The following is a 19,107-nucleotide window of genomic DNA, read 5'->3' on the forward strand; positions in this document are numbered from 1 at the left end:
TTTGACACAGGTGCTGATATGTCATGCTTCAGGCAGTGCAATTTGTTTGTTTTTTGTTCCCTTCCCTTCTACAGCAGCATATTTCCTTCAATGCTGCTGCAGTCACTTTGTAAATACACAGGAATGAGGGACCTCTTCATCTGGTACCAGTGTCACATGTTGAATTCAGGATACTGACCTGCATATATATATATATATGTTGAATTCAGGATACTGACCTGCATATATATATATATGGTGAATTCAGGATACTGACCTGCATATATATATATATACATATATATATACATATATATATATATATATATATATATATATATATATATATATATGTATATATATATATGTATATATATATATATGTGTGTATGTATATATATGTATATATATATATATATATATATATATGTATATATATATATATGTATATATATATATATATATGTATATATATATATATATATATGTATATATATATATATATATATATATATGTGTGTATGTATATATATGTATATATATATATATATATATATATATGTATATATATATATATATATATATATATATATATATATATGTATATATATATATATATATATATATGTATATATGTATATATATATGTATATATATATATATATGTATATATGTATATATGTATATATATATATATATATATATATATATATATGTATGTATGTATGTATGTATGTATGTATGTATGTATATATATATATGTATATATATATATATATATATATATATATATATATATGTATATATATGTATATATGTATGTATGTATATATATATATATATATGTATGTATGTATGTATGTATGTATGTATATATATATATATGTATATATATATATATATGTATATATATATGTATATGTGTATATATATATATATATATATATATATATATATATATATGTATGTATATATATATGTATGTATGTATATATGTGTATATATATATATATATATATATATATATATATATATATTGCTTAGTGTTCTCTTGTACAAATTACCGTTTACAGAATTATTGGTTTACTTTTACTTAGTTATTTTATCTTCTGTTTCTTTCTTATTTTATCTTTTTAATTTTAACTTTGTGTGTGCATGCATAGATGTGAAATTGTTTTTGTCATTTAGCACTTTGAGATGCATTTGGATGAAAAGTGCTATATAACTAAAGTTTGATTAGATTTGATTTGATTGTCTGTCAGCCTGCTCCTTTCTTTCTTACTTTATCTTTTCAACCTTTTAGCTCCAGTATTTTTTCTCATAGGGATCCTCTGGCTCAGGGGCTGTGCCTATTTGACTGGCAGGGTCATTGTGGCAGGGGTCATCCTGGCTGGGGTTATTGGTAGGTGTTCTTTACTGCAGCCTTTTGGCTGTGGTGTGGGCCCTGGCTTGCCCCGGCCTGTGTTTTTCCTGTGACTGTGACTGTGTCTGTGCGGTCATTCTTGGAGTGGCCCCTAATGTGGACATATCCCCCAGAAATAATTTTCTCACGGCAGTGTCAAGTCAGATACAGAAAAATAGTATTTTTTTTTTTGTTTCTTGTTTTTTTTTTTTTTAAAAAAAGGGTTGTGTGTTTGGGCTTCATGTGTAGCTGTGTGTGTTTAAGTGTGAAACTATTTTTATGTTGTTAAGCACTTTCATATGCATCTGTATGAAAAGTGCCATTAAAATAAAGTTTCGAATTGATTTAGAAAAAGAAAATAATTACAGTTTTGCGGAAAAGATGGAAAATTTATTGAATTCTGCTTTGTTCCAGTTAAAGAAGTCCTCTTTACATTTGCGTTTTTTGTGCTCTAAACATTTCAGAAAAACTCCTGATCTCTGATTTATATAGTTCATGAAGACATTAACCCACCGAAACTTTCTGCAGTTCCTCACAGCTGGGATTAGTCTCCGTCGTCCTTCTGCTGTTGTGTTGTACTTCATCAGGTCCAACTCATCCAGAACCTCTTCTGACATCTGCAGCATGTAGGCCAAAGCTGTACAGTGGATCTCTGAGAGTTTCGTTTCTGATCCTTTCTTTGATTTCATGAACTCTTGGATCTCCTGATAAACTGAGAGGTCGTTCATCTCCAGCAGGCAGTGAAAGATGTTGATGCTTCTGTCAGGAGTGATGTTATCAGTGTTCATCTCCTTTAGGTTTTCAGTGACTATCTTCATAGTTTCTGGACTGTTCTCTGTCTGACCCAACAGACCTGCTAAGAGTCTCTGGTTGGACTTCAGAAAGAGGCCATGAAGGAAGCGAGTAAACAGATCCAGGTGCCCATTTTTACTTTGAAAGGATGCTGTCAAGACCTTCTTTAAGAAGTCATCTTGAGTTGACTTTCTGTATTCTGAATCAAGGAAATTCTTCAGCACCTCTGTGTTGCTGTTGATGTAACAGTGCATCATGTAGACTGCCGCCAGAAACTCCTGAACACTCAGATGAACGAAGCAGTAAACTGGTTTCTGGAAGATCACACACTCTCTTCTGAAGATCTCAGTACAAACTCCTGAAAACACTGAGGCCTCTGTGACATCAAGACCACACTGCTCCAGGTCTTCTTGGTAGAACATGATGTTTCCTTTCTCCAAATGTTCAAATGCCAGCCTTCCCAGCTTCAGAAGAACTTCCCTGTCAGCCTCCATCAGCTCCTGTGGACCCGTCTCATGTCCCTCATGGTACTTGTTCTTCTTCCTCTTTGTCTGGACCATCAGGAAGTGTGAGTACATGTCCGTCATGGTCTTAGGCAGCTCTTTTCTATGCTCTGTGGTCAACATGTCCTCCAGAACTGTAGCAGTGATCCAGCAGAAGACTGGGACTCCACACATGATGTGGAGGCTCCTGGATGTCTTCATATGGGAGATGATTCTGCTGGACATCTTTTCATCACTGAATCTCCTCCTGAAGTACTCCTCCTTCTGGACATCAGTGAAGCCTCGTATCTCTGTTACCCTGTCAACACATGTAGGAGGGATCCGACTGGTTGCTGCAGGTCTGGAAGTGATCCAGATGAGAGCCGAGGGCAGCAGATTCCCCTTGATGAGGTTTGTCAGCAGCACGTTGACTGAAGACTTCTGTGTGACATCAGAAACAAGCTCAGTGTTGTTGAAGTCCAGTGAAAGTCTGCTTTCATCCAGACCATCAAAGATGAAGAGAAGTTTCCAGACAGCCAGCTGCTCTGCTGGGATCTCCTGTAATGTTGGATGGAAAACATGGAGCAGCTGGAGAAGACTGTACTGATCCTCTCTGATCAAGTTCAGCTCCCTGAATGAAAGCAGAACCACCACACTGACATCTTGGTTCTCCAAGCCCTCTGCCCAGTCCAGAGTGAACTTCTGCACTGAGAAGGTTTTTCCAATACCAGCAACGCCGTTGGTCAGAACCACTCTGATTGGTCCATGTTGGTCAGGTAAGGCTTTAAAGATGTCGTGGCATCTGATTGGAGTGTCATAGAGGGTGTTGATCTTGGAAGCTGTCTCCAGCTGCCTCACCTCATGCTGGGTATTAACCTCCTCACTCTGTCCCTCTGTGATAAAGACCTCAGTGTAGATCCTGTTGAGGAGGGTTCTACTTCCTGTTTCATCAGTTCCTTCAGTCACATGTTCACATCTCCTCCTCAGACTGATCTTATGTTCATCTAAAACCTCCTGCAGACCAACATCTGCTGGAAACAAGAACAAAGCAAAATAAAATCATTATAATTTGTTTTTATTTTTTTTATCTTTATTTTCCCTGCAGGATAGTTTTATTTACTTTAATATCACATTAAATTTCTCAGTAAACAAGAAAACAAGCAAAAACAGAGAAACTTAAGTCAAACTGTCAGAACCACAATGACTTTATTTCTTCTTTCTCAACTGCATGTCCTGAATCCAGCTGTACTATTGTCTGTAGAAACATATTGGTACTGAGTCTATATGAAATGAACACAGCTGCGCAGCTCATCTTCCGCTTGTTTTAAACTAGACAAAAATAGAAATAATCCTGCAGTTAAATATTGAGGCAGAAAACAACTATTTCACCTGAGAAGATGCAAACTGAGATAGTTGGTGGTAAAACACTGAACTCTACTGGATAAACAAGCTACAGGCTGCTGGTGTCTTACAACAACATCTGCTCAAATTGCAAGTTATGTCGACTGCTTGAACGTCGGAGGCAAACATTCATCAGCTTCACCTACTGTGATTTATCTCCAAACTCAGAACCTTTGTGAAGTGACCCGCTGATGTCGCTACAGTCATTAGAGCCTGAGCCACGTTAAAGCCACACTGTTGAACTTGTGCAGAATTTCTGACTTTAGTGTTCCCAAACAACAGCTAGTTCAGCATCCATCTTCATCTTGTCTATGCTCTGATATCTCTACAGTCAGTTATTTAGTTTGATGCAGACTCTTGTTTTATCTCTTGCTCTGAACGCTTTCTGTCATCCATCTCTTTTTCCTATAATGTCTTCTTGCATTTCTTTACTGAATCATGCTGATGGGTGTCTGAAATGGCCCCTGTGATTTTATACCCAGTTGCTGGAGTGGGACGCTGTACCATAAAGCAAAATGTAGCTGTTAGGTGATGCTGGAAAAAAAAAATTCATGTGTGGTTTCTCAGCCTCAGGATGCTGGAGGGCAACACCAGCTTCAGGAACGTACACTATAATCGTCAGCATGTTATCAAAACAAGTCAGAAGTAGTGTTGCTTTGTCTCAGACATCAAACCCAGCTTAAAACATAAACATACTTCCACCAAGAGAAAACTGATAAGCTACATGTTGTGTAGCAACAAGAGTCCTTGTTGTCAGAGTGACAACAGAGACATGGAGCTTTCTCATTGATCACATTTCTTTTTTCCCAGTGTTGGATCAGGACTTCAGTTGTTGTGGTTCTAGGATGAAGAAACCCCAGCAGGTCAAACTAACTGTCTAACATCCAGTAAAACAGCCTGCATGGTGGTATTCTTACAGTGTCAGAGTTGTAGGACAAGGACATGTTTGGAGGATGAAGGCTGATTCTAGCTGCTCTGATTGGACCTGAAAGCCAGTTGGTTCATGAAAACAGAGACAGCTGGAGCATCAAAAAACATCAAATATGAAAGATAAATGTATAACTTTGGATTTTTCTTTAAGAGAGAACACGGAACACATCTTCCAGAAGAAGTCAAACAGATTTACAGAAATGATCTTTATAAAGATGTGAAACATTCATTAACATGTCTGATTTAAAACAAGATCTGAACAGAATATCTGACCTGCTACAGTTCTGATCTGACCAACTGTCTGCAGTCTAGTTCTGGTTCTGGATCTTATCCCACACTGTGGACAGGAGAAACCTCCTGAGGAAGCAGACTGGTCCCAGTGTGATCTGATGCAGCGTCTGCAGAACCAGTGTCCACAGCTGGGACAGCAGGACAGATGCTCCTCCTCACAGACACCACTCCTCTTCTTCCTGTAAAGACATTTTTTTTTAATCACTAAAATGATTTTCTGACTGTTGATGAAAATATCAAGATGTGTGGACACTGTCCAGAAGTTGTGACGTCTCAGAGGACAGGAAAAGATTTTCTAGGTTTCTGTTTGGATCCAACATTCACTCTGTAACGAAACTTATGGATTCTTTGATTTCAGCTGCTTCACAAACACAAACATGCTTTTGTTTCCTCTGACTGTTTAAACACTGAGGGCCTGTTTCAGAAAAGGCATGTCACAAACTCAGAACTGTCTATCAGTGGTTTTGGTTTCAGGCATGAGGGAACAACTAGTTACACTCAGGAGTTGATGAAACGCCTCCATCAATCCAACACAGATAAGTGGCTGGACAGAATATTTCTTTTGTTCCACATGGTAACTTATCAAAAGACTCACATAGCAAGAAGTAGTTTATTCTAGTGTACTACAAGTGTACTTCTTTCATACTAAAACTGAAGCAGTGTACTCTTAATATACTATGCTCAAAAAATAATGGGAACACATAAACAACACAATGTAACTCCTGTCAACCACACTTCTGTGAAATTAAACTGTCCACTTACGAAAGCAACACTGATTGACAATCAATTTCACATGCTGTTGTGCAAATGGAATAGTCAACATATGGAAATTACAGGCAATTGCCAAGACACACCCAATAAAGGAGTGGTTCTGCAGGTGGTGACCACAGACCACTTCTCAGTTCTGATGCTTCCTGGCTGATGTTTTGGTCACTTTTGAATGCTGGCAGTGCTTTCACTCTAGTGGTAGCATGAGACGAGGTCTGCAACCCACACAAGTGGCTCAGGTAGTGCAGCTCATCCAGGATGGCACATCAACGCGAGCTGTGGCAAAAAGGTTTGCTCTGTCTGTCAGCGTAGTGTCCAGAGTATGGAGGCGCTACCAGGAAACAGGCTAGTACATCAGGAGATGTGGAGGAGGCCGTGGGAGGGCAGCATCCCAGCAACAGGACCCCTACCTCCTTTGTGCAAGGAGGAACAGGAGGAGCACTGCCAGAGCCCTGCAAAATGAGCTCCAGCAAGCCACAAATGTGCATGTGTCTGCTTAAAGTCAGAAACAGATTCCATGAGGGTGGTATGAGGGCCCGACATCCGCAGGTGGGGGTTGTGCTTACAGCCCAACACCGTGCAGGACGTTTGGCATTTGCCAGAGAACACCAAAATTGGCAAATGCACCACTGGCGCCCTGTGCTCTTCACAGATGAAAGCAGGTTCACACTGAGCACATGTGACAGACCTGAATCCAATTGAGCACATCTGGGACATCATGTCTCGCTCCATCCACCAATGCCAAGTTGCACCACAGACTGTCCAGGAGTTGGCGGATGCTTTAGTCCAGGTCTGGGAGGAGATCCCTCAGGAGAACATCCGCCGCCTCATCAAGAGCATGCCCAGGTGTTGTAGGGAGGTCATACAGGCACGCGGAGGCCACACACACTACTGAGCCTCATTTTGACTTGTTTAAAGGACATTACATCAAAGTTGGATCAGCCTATAGTGTGGTTTTCCACTTTAATTTTGAGTATGACTCCTAATCCAAACCTCCATGGGTTGATACATTTGATTTTCATTGATAATTTTTGTGTGATTTTTTTTTGTCAGCACATTCAACTATGGAAAGAACTTAATGAATGCAAAGTATTTAATAAAATATTTCATTCATTCAGATCTACAATGTGTTACTTTAGTGTTCCCTTTATTTTTTTGAGCAGTGTATATTACATTTTCTACACTTAGCAATAGTATAGGGAAGTAAAATTGGCTTATATGGTGGATGACCAGTTGACCTTTAAGGTCCATGTTACCTTGGTTGCCAGTACTTGCTGATTTGCTCCCTACGACATCAAGAAAATCAGGCCATACCTGACAGAACACACAACACAGCTTTTGGTTTAGGCTATTGTTTACGCATCATTCACATTACTGCAATTCCTTTCTGGCAGGTCTGCCTGCATGCTCGGTTATACCTCTGCAGATGGTCCAGAATGCCGCAGCATGTCTGGTCTTCAACCAACCCAAACAAGCTCATGTTACTCCGCTGCTAAATCATGTAAAACAAACAAACAAAACAAAAAGCCTGTAGCACTACATGTCAACACCTACATTCAATTGGAGTCGCAGCAGTCTGACTAGCACCTCTACTGTTTGATTTCATGGTTGTGTTGTTCTCAATCTTAAATGTAAGTCACTTTGGAGAAAAGTGTCTGCAAAATGACTGTAGAATAGAATAGAACAGAACAAAGTCAAATACTTTGTAAATCTTTAATGCATACTAACATCATACTTATTTGGACTAAATTGGAACATTTTTAAGTTCATAAAAATATAAAGTATACTTAAACTAAAATGTGGATTAGAAGTGTATAACCAGTACAATGGTTGTATATAACCTAGAGTAGTGTAAGTTTTTGTTCTGATGAACATTGGCGAGTTAAATGAGGGCTGAGAATATTATTCAGATAAATGAGGGGTCTGGCTCCAGACCTCCACTGAGGGGACAGTTCTGTTGCAGCCTCTACTCGCAGGCCCCTCAAAGACACAAAGACTTTTCAAATTAAGTTGCATTCCAGAACTCAATAGAAAATTTTTCTAAATAAAATGCACTGACAAAAGCAGCAGACAGTGTGTTATAACCACTGTTTTGCCTTCCAGATCACACTATAAACAACATTAAGCACACTGATCAAACAAGCATACGGTCTGCTGATCTTTTCATAAAAATATATGCTCTTCAAATAATACTATCCCATTTATAGTTTTTGGCAGTCTGCTGATTATAATGTGAAAAATATTGATAACTGTTAAGTTAAGAGTCTGGGTGTTATCATTGACGGTACATTATCATTTCATGCCCACACCAATAACATCACTTGTTCTCCATATTTCCATTTACGGAACATTTCTTGTCTCCACCCTTTCCTAACCCCCCATACTACCTCTGTTCTTGTCCAGTCTTTTTACTTCCTGTATTGACTATTGCAATTCACTTCTCTTTGGTCTCCCACAGAAATACCTTCATAAGCTTCAAATGCTTCAAAATTCAGCCGCACACATCATCACCAAGACTTCCTCTTTTCACCACATCACCCCTATCCTACAGCAGCTGTACTGGCTACCAGTTAAATCAAGAACAGAATTCAAAATTCTTCCGCACACTTTAAAGGCCATCCACAACCTCCCCACCCCACCCCCTTATCTGCCAGACGTCATTCATATTGTCACCGCCTCCCGCTCCCTCAGGTCATCCACCTCACTGTTCCCTCCTGCCATCTCAGAAACATGGGAAGGAGAGCATTCAGTCGCTCAGCTCCCCACCTCTGGAATGCCCCCCAACCAGACATCCGTAACACTGACTGTTTACATCTGTTCAAATCCATCCTCAAAACACACCTGTTGAAGAAAGCATACTCCCTGTAATCACCCTGTCCCACAGTTCTGTTGTTTTTATTGTTTCTTATTGTTTTAATGCCTGTTTTTATTGTACAGTGTATTTGAGTGACTTGAAAGGCACTTTTAAATAAAATGCATTATAATTATTATTAACTGCTTATGATAAGTATGTTTTTTACATTTTTGACGTTGGTTCAGCTCGAGCTCGTCATACTCTCGCTCCCTCTCATCTTGGCTAATTCATTTTTTATGCTTGCTGCCACTATTTCTGGTTTATATGATGAATGTAATTTGTGCCTGTTGATTTTAACTGGTGCGGTTTTAATAAAGTGTGTTATATTTTAAGAAGTCGTGGTAGCGTGATCAATCTTTGAGAAGTGATTTGTTCCCTCTGACAAGAACTTACGGTAAGCGTATTCTGAGGCTGATGGTTATCTGTTATTAGACAAATATCATTGTCATATTACGGTATTCCCTGCCTGATAATAGAACAGATTTAGGGCTGGGTGGTGCCCCGAGATCATCCACTTGTCTAAGGACACAGAAAATTAATAATAAAAACACCTACTGTCGCTCAGACATTGGATCACGGATTAACGTTAAGGATAATACGCTACAGGTGTTTAATCTTTTTCAAGAGGATGTAGCACCCTCCAAACATCAGCAATTCCCAGTTCTTTCCAGGCTGTATTCATATATTGGGACATATGTATTTTACTACTCTTCTTTGTACTAGTTCTGTCCATATTCCTGTAGCTTCATCCTATTCTGCGTAAGTGTTGTCTTCCTCCATCGGACTCCAAAACTCCTGAAGCTTTCCTCTAGACCGCTAAGCTCAATCACTTTGATTGATCAGAGAATGACGAAATATCTAAACAAGGACTGAAAGAAAAAAGCCACTAAAATAAAAACAAACATAAAATAAAATGTCACTGACACATGACGATTGTTGAGGATTACTGGAGCTGACCTCTGATCAATGAGGATGATCAGAAACTTCCAAACAAAACATTACAAAAACATTTTTTAAACAAACTTTCTTCAGTATAACACAAAATGGAGAAAAAAAGTCACCACAAACTAATATTCTTCAGGTGTTAGTATCAGTTTAGCAGCGTTTCTGAGAATAAGAAAGAAAAAAAAATATTATATAATAAATAAAAAGAAAATAATAAAAAGATAATAATAAAAAGAAAAATGTTATCAAGTAACCTGAATAAACCATCTTGTTTCTTCTTCATTTTACTTGACATAAAAACTTCAGTCAAACATCAACTAATATGACGTTCCTGAAGATCCTAAAAACTTGGTTTCACTTCTCTTACTGTGAGTCTGAAGGTCGAGCTCCATCACTGAAGTTTGGAACTTTTCCTTTGGACTGGTCACTCTTCAGAGACACACAGTCAGGTTCTGGAGTCTCTGTTCGCCATCTGTGGCTCTGACGTCTGCAAAAGTAATGGATAGAACGGCTTGATGAAGTAAAGTGGAATTGTAATATTATATGGTAAAAAGTAAGGTGCTTTTATCCATAATAGTAATGAAGAATTGTCTTGTCCAGCATTTAAGCAGGCAAAATGATTTTCTGGATGTTGTGTTCTGCTGGGCAAATTTACTTTGGCAAGGGAAGCGTCATAGATATAATGCTCCCCTTGATATTCTGGTTTCTTATTTTATTTTTCTATTTATTATGCATAATTGTTTGTATTACAAAGTTTGTATTTCTGGACCGGACCGGAGAGGACAGAAAAGGGACAGAAATAGAATTAAAAAGAAGAGAAAATAGAAATACACCTCATAGAGAGAGAGAAAGAGAGAAGGAGAAAAAAAAAGAATGAGAAAGAGAACAACCTATATACATTTGCCTGTACATTACCACACCCACTTATATATACACACATCCATACACCTATACGCACTGGAGTCATGTTCCCCCTGCAAATCCAATGGGAAAGTGTGTCCAAACTTTTGAGTGGTATTGTATTTCCCCTTTAATTTTTTTTATGGCTTCTGGATTGTTTTATACACTACCATTCATTCTCCATACTGTGTTTTTTCCTGTTATTTTCTGTTAGTGTTTATTGGAGGATGCAATAACCAGGCATATCTGCGACTCCAATTTTGAAATGTTGTATTCTAAATTGATCCACTCTATCCATAAAGAAATAATCAATCCTTGGGTGTACCAAGTGAGCTGCCAAGTAACTTGTATAATCTCTTTCAAGAGGATGCATCATCACCCGCAATTCCCAGTTCTTTCCAGGCTGTATTCATATATTGGGACATATGTATTTTACTACTCTTCTTTGTACTAGTTCTGTCCATATTCCGATCAAGGGGCAGCATTAAAATCCCCACAGATCAAAATCCTCTCAGTTTCTTGTGCAATAATTCTGAATAGATTTCTGAAAATACCTTTCCCCTCATCTGTAGGTACATATACATTAATTAGAGCAACAAGTTGACTTTCAATTTTTGCCTTCACAAAAAAATATCTCCCTTATTTATCTGTTGTCTGCTTAAGTTTCTAAAATTTTGAGACATTTGCTATTAGATCATTACCCCATTTTCACATCCCTGTTTGCATAAACTATAGTATGTCATTTTAAATTCAAGTTTTTTAAATTTTTTATGTTCCTGATCCGATAAATGTGTTTCCTGTTAAAAAAAAAAACAAACTAATATGTGACTTTCCTTTTTTTTTTTTTTTTTTAATTTTACTATAAGCTTTCTTCTCTCCACTGGATTGTTCAAATCGTTTACATTCAGAGACAGCACTTTAAGTTGGCTACATTGCATCTCTTCTTATTCTTGGTTCTCTTTCTCCTTTCCCACTGAGATGATCAACACTAACAACAATATAAACAACAACACAAGAACTTTGCTTCCAGTATTTAAGACCTTTCTGAACTACGCTTGTGTCCCTTTGGAAGGGGCAGGGAAAATCCTCCCTTTAAAGAGGAGGCGGGAACCTCACAAGAGGTCATAGGGGATCTAGAAAAGGAACCCTCCTGTCTTCTAGTAGTGTCCAACATTTAGTGTACCTACCACACCACTCTAAAATATTTAAAACAGCCTCATAGTGATAGGAAATGCAGCTGGAATCTTGCCAACAAACTCAGAGTTTAACAGCAGCAGTCCCTCAAATAGAAAGAAATAAGCCATTGAAAAAACTCTACCAGTGGTTATTGCAATGACTTAAGCACAAGTATTTTCTATTTTCTTTTTATCCTTTTCATAAATCCCCCATATGTGGGTCAACCTTACATTGCAGTGTTGCATTATAGTCTCTCTTTTACGTACATATATGAGCTCCTGGTCGCACCTGTAGCTTCATCCTAATCTGTGTAAGTGTTGTCTTCCTCCACCGGACACCTCCTGAAGCTTTCCTCTAGACCGCTGAGCTCAATCACTTTGAGTCTCTGGATCTCCAACCCCCTGCCACTATGATGCTCCTTGAATCTGCTCCTCCATTCTCATCCTGACCTCCATTACCTTTTTCCTCATCTCTCTTGCTGCTTCCAGGGACCATCAGTCATGTGGATTCTGATCCTAGTAAAAGGTTTCTGAAACCTGATGCTTTTTTTATTTAGAATCTTTTTTTATTTAGGTGTATGTTTTACGCTTATGTACCACCTTGGCCGTAAAGTCATGGTCCAGGTATAGAGATGTGTTACCAAGTTTAGTCCATTGTTCCCTGACTTTCCTAAATATCAACTCGTGTCAAATCGGTGAGATTTTACAATTATCCACCTAGGTGTCTCGCCATGGTCAGGCCTTCTTCATGTGGCAGCTGAATTAGCAAGTTGGTCCCGGGGGGCAAAGTGAACTCTTTCAGTTCCTCTACAAAGTGAGTAACTGAGTCCCCCTCCATGCCTTCAGGTACTCCCAAAATCTGTACGTTGTTCCTCCTGGACCTTCCTTCCAAATCCGTTTACTTCTCCTGTTCACTCCCTTTGTGTTTTCAGAAGAACTTCTTTGGCCTCCATGTTGAATGTCTCGAGCCCCTGATGTGTATTTGGGTCTCGGTGAGACTTTTTCTCTGTTCCCGTAGTTCATCACTGTTAGCCTTTAGCTTGTTGTTAACATATTCTTTAAAGCTAACAAACTCCTTTTGAAAATCAACTCAAGGGACATAATGTCATTTTAAAATTCTCCTTCGAGTTAATGTATTTCTTTGGTAGTCTCTATCAAATATGTATATAGAGTAGAAGTGTCTCTCTGGGCTACAGGGTCACCATCATTGTCTGCAGTCTTTTCACGACTTCCTTTTCCAGCATGTTTTGTTTTGTTTTCAGGTGCTTCCTTGGCTCTTTGACCAACTGGTTCCCCCCCTTCCAATCCGCAGCATTTAAGATTGAATTTGGGTTTTTGAAATTTAGGGTGCATTTGTTTCCTTTAGACTTGTAAGAGCTAAAAACCTATGCTGCCAATTCTCTCACCAATCAACATCAGCCAGACTGTCTTGATAAATAATGGACTGCAGGGTAAAACAGAAAATCAGGGAATGATAAAATATCTAAACAAAGTCTAAATCCGAGTCAACCGACAGAGATTCCTGCAAATGGTTTGAGCCTTAATGTTAACCAGTCTTTCAGGGAATGGAAACGCCACATCTGATAAGCAATTTAGTTCAGGGTAAATGTGCAGCTGAACATGATAAACTCAAGAGTTGCTGGTTCTAAACCTGCCAGCAAGCAGGTTAGTCCCACAGTGTATGTTACCATGGTAACTGACTCAGAGTCAGCACAACTCACTCTGTGAAACAGAAAACTCCTTTAGCTTCCTTTAACTCTATGTGAAAAAAATGAGTTTCTAACTAAACCTGCTTTCTGAAATAAGCACTGAGTCATCTGCATGCAGGTTGATGTCAAACTCAAAACGTCCTGCAGCAACATCTGACACATTTACTCTGACAATATTTAGTTGATATGGAGACATCACTGCTGCAAGATTTCAGCGTATTTGACATAAAAGACATTTTAATTCATTTTTATACTTTCAATCTCTTGAAAAAAAGAATTAAAAACTTGTTTTAAAAAATCTTGTTTCTTCTTCATTTTACTTGACATAAAAACTTCAGTCAAACATCAACTAATATGACGTTCCTGAAGATCCTAAAAACTTGGTTTCACTTCTCTTACTGTGAGTCTGAAGGTCGAGCTCCATCACTGAAGTTTGGAACTTTTCCTTTGGACTGGTCACTCTTCAGAGACACACAGTCAGGTTCTGGAGTCTCTGTTCGCCATCTGTGGCTCTGACGTCTGCAAAAGTAATGGATAGAACGGCTTGATGAAGTAAAGTGGAATTGTAATATTATATGGTAAAAAGTAAGGTGCTTTTATCCATAATAGTAATGAAGAAAAAAGAACAAAAGATTCTTTTTTTTGTCTTGTCCAGCATTTAAGCAGGCAAAATGATTTTCTGGATGCTGTGTTCTGCTGGGCAAATTTACTCTGGCAAGGGAAGCGTCATAGATATAATGCTCCCCTTGATATTCTGGTTTCTTATTTTATTTTTCTATTTATTATGCATAATTGTTTGTATTACAAAGTTTGTACTCCTGGACCGGACCGGAGAGGACAGAAAAGGGACAGAAATAGAATTAAAAAGAAGATAAAATAGAAATACACTTCATAGAGAGAAAGAGAGAGAGAGAGAAGGAGAAAAAAAAAGAATGAGAAAGAGAACAACCTATATACATTTGCCTGTACATAAGCACACCAGCTTATATATACCACATCCATACACCTATACCCACTGGAGTCATGGTCCCCTGCGGGAGGATAAACCATCAACTTTTAGGAAAACAACGGACTAAATCAGAAAACCAGACGTTGTTAGTAAATAAACATGCAGACGACTCAGTGACTGTGGAATGTGTTCAGAGAAGAGTGATCTTGCCAATGTGACCCCCTCCCACACAAACGCGAGAGGAAGGCCAGGAGAAACCTGAGGCCCGGGCAGCCGGCAGCTGTCCCCAAGCACAGACCCCAACCACCCCGCTCCAGAACCAGCCATGCATCCACCCAGGAGGTGGCAGAGGAGGGGCCCCAGCCAGAGCCCCCACGGTCAGGGGGAACAGGCCCCAGTGATCTGTAACCTTCTCTCACCTTCCATTTGCAACTTCACCCATTCGCTCACAGTCACCCTCATCTCTCCTTCCCAACATGCCCCGGGAGATGCCCCGGGGTGACAGAGGGCAGGCAGGCCCCTACCAAGGCCCCCATGACCACCAGCCACCACCCCGCCGACTGGCACCCCCCAGGGCCACCACCACCCGAACTCCTCCGGCAAAGCCCCGGTAATGGGGGCATTTGAGGACCTCATCGCTCCTGCCTTCTTTCCCACCAATGAATGATTGTGAAGTGTCTGTTAATTGCAATTAAAATTGAGGGGGGTAACCACACCGTGTTGGGAGATGTACCGCCTAAGCAGTCCCACCCGCCGTACACTGCATGTCCCGCCCCCCAAAACTTGTCCATGAGTTGTCAGTGTTTTTGTGTTGTGCTGACTAAATGTGATTAAAACTGGGAGGTGAACCAATACCGGGTGCAGTGATCAAGACCACCTTGATGGCCTTTCTCACCCCCCAGCACACAGTGCCCACCTCCCAACACCCTACCTGTGATGGAGAGAGGGGAAGGAGAAGAGACCAGGAATTTTTGTCCAGAGGAAAGTGGGTTCTTCCTCCAGAAGATGAGCTGCCAGCGGCACTAGGCATGCCCCCCCATCTCCGGGGCCCGGAAGGACCAGGACAAGCCGGGGGCAGCCGCCCTAACAACCAGAGTTCCCAGCAACCCAAACCAGGGAGCCGCCACCGGCCCCAGAAGGCACCAACCAACCACATGCAAAGGGGGCGGAAAGGCAGGTAAGGGGAAGGGGAGGCAGACAAGCCCCCCCCCCCCCCCCCCCCCCCTCACCCACAGGTATGCCACTACCCGAGGACATGCCGCAGTCCCTCCTCGCCCACACACAAGCACTTCCATACATTCTTACCATTGCCATGACATGCACCCACACCCACACACTCCCAGGCACACACATCACATCCAAACCCATACAAGCCCACCTTCCAAAATCATCCCCCAGTTGTCCACATCCCACCCATACCCCTACACCCACCCACCCACCCACACCCCGTCACTCAAAAATACCCCCAAGCCCTGCCCCTCTCCTCCCTCCACTGCATTTCCCCTGAGACATCCCTCCACGACGCCCTCACCGCCGATATACACCCACCACCACAACCACACAAGCACTCCCTCCCACACACACCCCCATCCCCCACATGTCCACACACTCCTCGATACCCCACCACACATGCCCCAACTCACTCCTCCGTACACTCATGCTCCACCACACTCCCCCATACACACACTCCTACACCACCCCAAACTAATACACCCTCACACTCCCCTATACACACACCCTTACCCCCCACATGCATCCCCACCCTCCTCCATACAAACACCCCTTTTTTCACCATGCTTAAGCGCTGCCATACTTCTCCGTACACACATTCCTACCTCCCCCCCACCCCCCCACACACACACTAATGCACCCCTACCCTCCCCCATACACACATCCCTGAACAGCCATCCACATGCACCACCACGCTCCACCACATTCATGCATCACTACTACAACTACTACTGACAACCCCCACCCACCCCCCTAACACACTCGCACACCCAAACGTCCACACACAGACCTCGACATCCACATGCACACACGCATGCTGAGACCACCCACTCCCTTGGTCCCGGGGCCACAACCAAGCACCAGGGCACGGGCCCACCCACCACAACAGTGGCAAGTCCAGGCCACCCCAGCCCACCTGGCGCAGGCCGACTCTCCCCCTACAGGAGATGGGACAGCCCCGGGCACCGGAGCCAGGGACCCCCATCCAGTCCACCCCACAGCGGCACGGAGCCAAGGCCCACCAATCCCCCCCCTCACCAGCGACCTCGCCCCGCCGCTGCGAGGCAACTCCAACCGTTGACCCACCCAAGCCCACCCAAGAAATGTGACAGTCCAGTGACTTAAACCACTTAGGGGATGGTTTAAGGGTATCGTAGAGAAGAGGTAGTTGATTTTGGTAAAACCGTCATTTTAATTGAGGCAACTCTGCCCATGAGAGAAATAGGTAGAGAGGTCCAGCATGTGAGATTATCTTCTATAATGTTATAAAGCTGAATATTATTCAGTTTTGTTAACTCTGAAAGCCTGGAAGAAATGTTTATACCCAAGTACTTTGTATTTTCTGGCTGTAATGTAATAGTGGGTATATTCTGGAAATAACAGTTCATGGGCAGAACTGTCGACTTTGACCAGTTAATAGAATAATCTGAGATTAAAGAGAAATCATTGATTAGTGAGATGGTCTTTGATAGAGATGTTTGTGAATTCTGAAGAAAAACCAATATATCATCAGCATAAAGACTTATTTTGTGTTCTATGTTTTTTCCCTGGATGCCTTAGATATCCTTATTTTGTCTGATAGCGGCTGCTAAGGGTTCAATAAAGATTGCAAATAGTGAGGGTGAAAGTGGACAGCCTTGTCTGGTGCCTCTCTGTAAACTGAAGCTTGGAGTAGAACTATTGATGGTGAGATGAAACCAGAACATCTGTTGTGATTTCAGACCAGAGATCAGGAACATTCATGGTTCTGAATCCATGAATGTTCCTGATGGATTCATTCCAATCTGATCCAATACTGACACCTGCAGAACATTTACTAATAATAACATTTACATTTATTTCTGAAAGCCTGCAGCCTGTTATCTAAGCTGGACTTGATTCCAGTCTGGATCCAGTCCTGCGATGCAGATCTTCTGGTCTTGTCTGAAACTTGGCTGAATAAAGAATCTCTGACATGGTCCTTTGCTGTCAGCTCCGCCTCTTTTACATCAACTAAAACACATTTTACAACCTGGACAACTGAGCCAGTTTCAATACTTTCATTTCCAGCTCCAGCATTCAGTTACCATGGCAACAGACTCAGCTAAGACACAAATCCCATCATGAGCAGTCCACTTACTTTGTATATGATGGTTCTAGACCAGTCCTGCAGTCTGGAGTTCTGGATGGGTCCGCCATCACAGCCAGACATCTGGATCCTGCAGAGGCTTCGTCCTCGTCTTCCTGAGAGGTAAAGCAGAAACACTCAGAACTAAAGAATGAAAACAAACATGTCTGTTCAGGTCTGAGACCCAAACAGAAACCAGTTTACTACTGCACAGATAGCCAAGCCAACTTTATTTATAAAACACTTTAAAACCATCAAACACCGAAGTTCTGAAACAAATTCAGAAACAACTTGCTAGGCATCAAAAATGCAAATAAAAAATAAGTAGATAACTAAAATGGATTCAGGGTGGTGACCAGGATCCACATTCTGCAAATAAAAGCAACATGACTGAGGAAGAAAAGGGTACTGACAGATACAGGACTGGTCTGCCTGCAGTCCTAACCTGAGGGGTCTGCAGACCCAGAAACCCACATTTTCAGACCCACAGTTCTGGACCCCTCATCTTTTCCAAACAGACATATTGCAGAGAAATATGGATGACCATCGACTGAGGGCTGTGTGTGAATCTCATTTTATTTAATGCCATTCAAATTATTCTGTTGACTTGAAACTGAGAAAGAAATTAAGGCTTTACTGTGATCAGTTTTAAATAGTTTGACAGTATTTACCACCACTGTCTGAAAGGTCCGTCAGACATCAGTCCAGGTTAAGCTGGTAGGTAGTTTAGCCTGTTAATGACCAGTTTGACCCCCACATTTAGTTTAATGAAACCGAGGGGTCATGACAAATAAAAACTAATTATTACAGTAACAAAGTGGATGATTTGAGAAAAACAGGTCAATGTTTAAATAAAAGCATCAAACTGTTTACATGTTCTGACAGGCAGAAACCAGAGAAACACAGATTAGCCATTTATACTTGATGCTACAAGTTAACTTTGTATCATGTAAAATATTCTAAATGAAATGTGTCATTATTCATATGATATATCATGTATGTTTATGTTACTGTGTGCATTTATATTATATTATTTTCTCTATACTTTCTGATAGTGGCTCATTAAGGAAAAGTGTTTCTTCTTTCAGCTTTGTGAGATATGTTAGATTTGTTTGTTTTCTCTGCAAATTTCCTGATTTATTTTAGATTTAATAAAACATTTCAGACCATTTCAATGTTTCAATCTTTGTTTC

General features: G+C 40.7%; 1 protein-coding gene and 1 long non-coding RNA gene across 2 annotated transcripts in view; both read right to left on the minus strand.

Moving 5' to 3' along the window:
* LOC306770985 (NACHT, LRR and PYD domains-containing protein 12-like) overlaps nt 1–8,766 on the minus strand; it is a gene marked incomplete at its 5' end in the record, with an annotated part of 34,753 nt that extends 25,987 nt beyond the window's left edge. Inside the window, 3 exons of the mRNA XM_079260005.1 lie at nt 1,895–3,686; nt 7,302–7,359; nt 8,719–8,766. Coding sequence (XP_079116131.1) covers nt 1,895–3,686; nt 7,302–7,359; nt 8,719–8,766 — 1,898 coding nt within the window. The remainder of the gene's footprint in view (nt 1–1,894; nt 3,687–7,301; nt 7,360–8,718) is intronic.
* A 1,462-nt stretch (nt 8,767–10,228) lies between these two features.
* LOC306770745 lies at nt 10,229–18,021 on the minus strand. The gene is made up of 3 exons (XR_013771745.1): nt 17,927–18,021; nt 14,028–14,147; nt 10,229–10,331 (listed from the first exon to the last, which is right to left on the minus strand). It is a non-coding gene; the product is annotated as an uncharacterized lncRNA (long non-coding RNA).
* Between the last annotated feature and the right edge of the window lie 1,086 nt (nt 18,022–19,107).

The sequence above is a fragment of the Telmatherina bonti genome, assembly GCF_933228915.1.
Source record: "Telmatherina bonti genome assembly, chromosome: 20".
Lineage (NCBI taxonomy): Eukaryota > Metazoa > Chordata > Actinopteri > Atheriniformes > Telmatherinidae > Telmatherina > Telmatherina bonti.